The following is a 6,037-nucleotide window of genomic DNA, read 5'->3' as shown; positions in this document are numbered from 1 at the left end:
TGATGTGGCATACATGACATTCATGATTGGATATCGATGTATAAAATAAGTATTTTGTTAATACACATAATTTATTCATACATTGATGCATGACATATATGCACGTTGAGCTATGATCTTTGGCTACCTTTATATCATTGGATTTGATTCTGGGATTTGTGAGCATGATACTATGTTTGACATTATGTGGCCCTTAAAACATAGTCATTTGTGACCCCTATGATTGATTGAGATTTGATGACGTTTTGCTGACGCTATCATACGATCATCCCTTATACTTGATTGATGCCTGTGTGTCAGCTCGAGCATTGCTTTGATAACAATTCGATTGGTTCTGATACATGCTCAGTGGATGAGCATTTGACCTGATATCTTCACGACATGCATGCATTACATATCATATATCATTGTGTAGATACATGTTGTATATATTATCGTTGTTCGATACAGAGCTTTTGCTCTCCCCCAAAGGGGGATGTTGTTGTCTTTGTGTTTGGACAATGGCAGGTACTCTAGGTTATCAAGAGACCGGAGAGGGTACTTTTGGAGTGATTCACAGCTGAGTTGAGGTTTAGTGGTATATCTCAGTGTATATATGTATCTATATACTGAGACATGTCCCGAGGATATGAGTCGTTGTATGTAGTTGATTTTGATTATGTGTGTGCATATTTTATGACGTGATATGTTTAAACGATACTTTGTTATATACTATTTTGAGTATTATAATTAAAGTTGACATATTTTTGGGTTCATTGTAAAGAAAATTTTCACTTGTTTTCAAATTAACAATGATCAAATTTCATTGTAATAACGATTCGGAGTTAAGGATCCCACAAGTATGATGATTGAAAAAATTCGTCTGCGGACACATTTAGCTATTCAGGATGATAACATGTGGTATATCGTCACTGATAGTCCAATCAAGATTTTGGAGGTATATACAGTCGTTGCTATAACCGAAGGTGCTTCACAGATGGTGGAAAAAGCACCGGTCGGAATGGACTGCAGATGACAAAAAGAAGGTCAACCTGAATAATGTGAACAAATATATCATTTATAACTTTATATAAAAATATGTAGCAAAATAAAAATTTGTTTTACAGCTAAAGAAATACGAGAGAAGCTAATTCAGCTATACAAGGACAATGATCAAACCAAGGAAAACAAGCTAACTGTTGTCATCCATAAATTTGACAATGTCAAGATGAAACTTGGGGAACATTTAAATGAGTTTGATGAACGGTTCAGTGGTATCATTATTGAGCTTATATCTCTTGGCAAGGAATATTCTAACCAATAAATTGTCTTGAAAGTCATAATAGCACTTCTCATAAAATGAGATGTAAATACAGCGACCATGAGAGAATATAAGGATTTGAACCAACTGTAATGAAATGATTTATTTGCTGATCTCGAGCCCTGTGAATTTGAGCTTGTGATTCGAACTGAAGAAAAAACATCCATCTCCCAACCAACCAATGCTTTGACTGCTACCGCTATTACTCTTCCAATTGAAGAGGTCGCAATTAAGAAGTTGGCTGAGCAATTAAACAATAAAGCTATTATCTATTTGTTAAAAAATTAGTAAATTCATGTGTAAAAATCAATCTAAATTTACTAAATTATATTATAAAAAGAACCATGCATAAGATAGTCAAACATCTTTTAATTGTAGCAATAATGACCACTTTATTGCAGAATGCAACATACCTAAGAAGGATGAAAAGAAACCGTTCGAGAAAAGAAGGTCGAAGGATGAAGTCAGTAAATTAATTTCATGCGGATGTTAGCAATGATAACTTTATATCATGGTTATGTAAGTGCGAGATGAATATTGCAGAGATGATGATGAAATATTAATTTTTATTTTGAAATATTAATTTTTTATTTCATTAAATATATGAGTATTTAAACACAAAATTCATATAGTTGAAAAAATTTAAAATTACACATAATTAAAATCTAAAAGCTTACACGTAATTTTTAAAACATAATTAATAAAATAACATAAATTTTAAATACACATAATTAAGTGGCGAGAAATTAAATGGGCTTCTAAGGCCCAATTGTATGATATTCCCTATCGCTTTTCAAGTAAACCTATTTTCTTTGGGGTTTTAAAGGCGTAGTGCATTCTCCGAGACGCTTACTCTGCCTCTGCGACCAGCTAGGGTTTTAGTTTCACGCTGTTTCTCTGCTCTACGAATCAAAATCGAAGATGAGGTATTTTTTTCTGGTTTCGCGTTATCTTACTTCCGATGAATTGTGGGAAAGTGGATACGCAATGAGGCTGAATTGGGAAATAAAATTGAGTTTTTTTTATTGGATTATTAGCTTTTTTTTTTTAGAAATTTTGATTCATGGATCGAAACTAATCGGAGGTGTATGAGCCTGAGTTAACGAGTAATAGTTACAATTTGTATAAATTTTAGTGTTTGTTACTGGCGCTGTAGGAATTTGCTGCCTGCTGGTGGTGTGTTTTGTGTACGAGCCTTGCCATGTGTAGAATCTGCATATACTTTGTTCTAGATATATTAAATTTATATTAACGGACGGGAACTGATTGCAGAATCAGGCTTGGTCTAGTTTAAAGAAACTCAAGAAGATCTAAAATATACAATCAGTTTATCACAACGAATGAACACGAGCATATTTATTTATGTATTTTTTTAAACTATTTTCTAGCTCCAGAATAGTTGTTGAATATTGAAGTGGTTTTGAGGTTGTTTCCCGCAATCATATAAAATTGGCTAGTAGTCTAAAAGACTCTAATACATGTATCTTGTAGCCGACATCCCGAAGTTAAGTGGGCTGAAAGGGAGGACAAGGTCTATCTGACAGTGCAGTTGGCGGATGCTAAAAATCCAAAGGTCAACCTTGACCCAGAAGGGGTTTTTACTTTTTCCGCATCTGCTGGGACTGACGATAATCTCTATGAACTCAAACTTGATCTTCTTGACAAAGTTAATGTAGAGGTGAGATAATATTTGCTCTTTGTATGTTGAGATCCTGATGGAACATATATGAATCAGTTCCACTTTTAACTGTTTTGCACTGATTGTACGTTGTATATTTTTTATGCATTTGAAGTATTTCTCTTGTATTGTACATTTTTACTATTGTTCTTGGCTTGCGAGCACTAAGACAAGAAAGAAGAACTCTTGTCCTTTGTCTGCAGTTAAATGCATTTTAGTAATTTTTAGTCAAGCACTCGGTTGTTCGAGTTGTAATCTACGGTTTCTTAAAAAAATATGTGTCATTTCCAAGGAAATACCAGCAAATTGGCATGATGTAACATTTATAATATTTTGTGAGATTCAAAACGTTCAGGAAACAATCTGTTAACAGACAGGTCTATAAATTGAATGCACTCATTAAAGTAGGTCTTAATTAGTCTCAAGTTGTAGCTTCATTTGTTTCTGTTTCTTGATAAATAGATCTCACCAAGGCCTTGAGCTTTTTTAATATTCCTCACCTGTTCCATTTTTCAGGAGAGCAAAATAAACATCGGGGTGAGAAGTATTTTCTGCGTTATAGAAAAAACAGAGGCAAAATGGTGGAATAAATTATTGCGTGGAGGTGAGAAGACGCCTCACTATGTGAAAGTAGATTGGGATAAATGGGTCGATGAAGATGATGATAGTGGTACGTTTCATGTTTTTTCGTATATTTTATTCATTTTTGACAACTTTCACTAGAGATTATTCAGACTCATAATTGATTAGGTGGGCCTGCGGATTTGGACATGGGTGGTATGGATTTCTCGGTAAGCTTTTCCCTGTTTTTTCTCCTGATTCTGGATATTTGCTGTTACGGTTGCATTTAACAATTCCTTTTCCTCAACATGTTATGCAGAAATTTGGAGACATGGGCGGCATGGGAGGCATGGGCAGCATGGGCGGCATGGGAGGCATGGGCGGCATGGGTGGCTTGGGCGGAATGGGTGGCATGGGCGGCTTGGGTGGCATGGGCGGCATCGGAGGCATGGGCGGCATGGGTGGCCTGGGAGACATGAGTGGCCTTGGAGATGATCCCGTTGGAGATGACTCTGAGGATAGCGATGACGAAGGTACTTTCGCATTTTCACTTGGTTCTATGCCTGAAAAAAGTGTTATGAAGTTCCTTTGCACCCTATTAAATTGGTTAGCCTTTAATTTGTAAATAGGTTCATCGCGGTGATACACGTGCCTGGTTTTTTTTGCATCCGCACACACAAGGCAGACGTTAACTATATCTAGTACGAGAATGTTGGTAAAGAAGATAAAATTACTCTCATCATTTTTCTGAATTACAAAAGATTTGGCTGCGAGTTCGCTTGACCGGTTAAAAATGTTACAGAGAGGGCTGGTTTCCAGCAGTGATGTTAAATTTGAGAGCACCATACCACAGGGCTCAATGGTTTTTGGAAACAGTAGTGTAGCTTTAAAATTTATGCACCTTTTGTCTTTATTATTTTATGTTTTTCTGGTTTTATAAACGCATGCACCCAAGATTCATTTGACAACCATGGGTCTATAATAGTTGGATTTATGTGTTTCAAGTGTAATAAATCTATTGTTATCATCCAATTTCTTGGCAGAGCAAATCAAAATGCCAGAAGGAAAGGCTCGTGACAAGACAGAGGGAGAAACAACCAAAGACAGCTGAATGTTTACCAGTCTAATGTCTGTAACGTAGAGAGCTTATGCCATCGGCTGGAGTTACTTTTTGGTGACAAAAGCGTGCTTTATATGGCGTAAAGTCTCTCTTTACTTGATTTTTTTATGCACCCTGACACTACATGTTTGTGCTTTGTACCATCTTGGCAGTACTATATTTATCCAATCATGGTGTTACAATTTCAGATAACTCAAGTTCATCCCCGAGTTCATATGTATTTGAAAATACAGAAGCATTGTCAATTCAAGAAACTGATTCTAATGAAAATGCATAAAACAGATTACATGGCTTGTAGTGCGAGCAAGAATGCAAGTGAAATGAATCCCATCTCCTAGCGAGTGAAATCATTACTTCCTTGTGCACCGTCTATGAGTACCTATTTTAACTGGTTGAAACGTAAAGGCGGCGGAGTTGCCCCTGATAAGTTTTCAGCTGTTAAACCATCCGATCCTACCGGTATTTCCCTATCCTTACGGTCGTGTGATGCTGTGTTGCGAAAAAAATTCCATTTTTCGGACCATGCTTTTAGACGTGGCGATTGAAATAGTATTTTAACGTCCAAAAATTTTGAGGATTTAATCAAAATTTAATAAATAAATAAAACTATGCAGTCTTAAAAAGAGTTGTACATAAATAATTTGCATACGTATTAATCTACTTAATTTTTAAAATATTTGTAATGAAATAAATAAAAATACTTTCAAATAATAATAATTTTAATAATTTAAATAAATAAATTTTATTCTCCTACAAATGAGGGACCTGGGAGAGCCGCCGACTCTCTCCTGTCATCAGGTCACCAACTTCCTTGACCTTCCGGCACTGGGCAGGCGTCAGCCTTCCTACATGGTCTTACGATTTTGCGGAGACCTGTGTTTTTGGTAAACAGTCGCCCGGGCATGGTCACTGCGACCTCTTTTGTGAGAAGGCACCCCTTCTCCCGAAGTTACGGGGCTATTTTGCCGAGTTTCTTAGAGAGAGTTGTCTCGCGCCCCTAGGTATTCTCTACCTACCCACATGTGTCGGTTTCGGGTACAGGTACCCTTTTGTTTAAATTTAAAAATTGAACACTACAAACTATAAAATATGTTTCTAAAATAATATAACTTAAATAAATAAGTAAATAAAACAATATATAATATAAAAATATTAAATAAAAATTAATAAATTCAAATTTGTCTATTAATTATAAAATTAAGGGAGAATATGTGTCACTAATTTAATAGAAATAAGTGTCGCAAAGTTAGGACTGTTGTGAAAAAGTAAAAGTTTACGGCAAAAAGTAAAAATCTCAAACTGTCAAAATTATCACACTACACACTTTATAATATTTTTCTCTCAACTCAATTGTAATTTTCTTCACAAATGAGAGATC

General features: G+C 35.5%; 1 protein-coding gene across 1 annotated transcript; it reads left to right on the top strand.

Moving 5' to 3' along the window:
• The first annotated feature begins 2,068 nt into the window (after window positions 1-2,068).
• LOC140979858 (uncharacterized protein OsI_027940) lies at window positions 2,069-4,851 on the top strand. The gene is made up of 6 exons (XM_073445464.1): window positions 2,069-2,226; window positions 2,792-2,978; window positions 3,495-3,648; window positions 3,729-3,769; window positions 3,859-4,072; window positions 4,583-4,851. Exons 1-6 carry the CDS (start codon window positions 2,222-2,224, stop codon window positions 4,648-4,650), a joined length of 669 nt encoding a protein of 222 aa, XP_073301565.1. The 5' UTR covers window positions 2,069-2,221; the 3' UTR covers window positions 4,651-4,851.
• Window positions 4,852-6,037: the final 1,186 nt, after the last annotated feature.

Source organism: Primulina huaijiensis, chromosome 6 (assembly GCF_012295235.1).
Source record: "Primulina huaijiensis isolate GDHJ02 chromosome 6, ASM1229523v2, whole genome shotgun sequence".
NCBI lineage: Eukaryota > Viridiplantae > Streptophyta > Magnoliopsida > Lamiales > Gesneriaceae > Primulina > Primulina huaijiensis.
Note: the sequence above shows the minus strand (reverse complement) of the source record. Positions and strands in the feature narration are given on the sequence as shown.

Coding starts and splice junctions, on each gene's coding strand:
- LOC140979858 (XM_073445464.1), top strand. Junction 3,649..3,728: donor CGATGAAGATGATGATAGTG/GTACGTTTCATG, acceptor ATAATTGATTAG/GTGGGCCTGCGGATTTGGAC. Junction 4,073..4,582: donor TGAGGATAGCGATGACGAAG/GTACTTTCGCAT, acceptor ATTTCTTGGCAG/AGCAAATCAAAATGCCAGAA.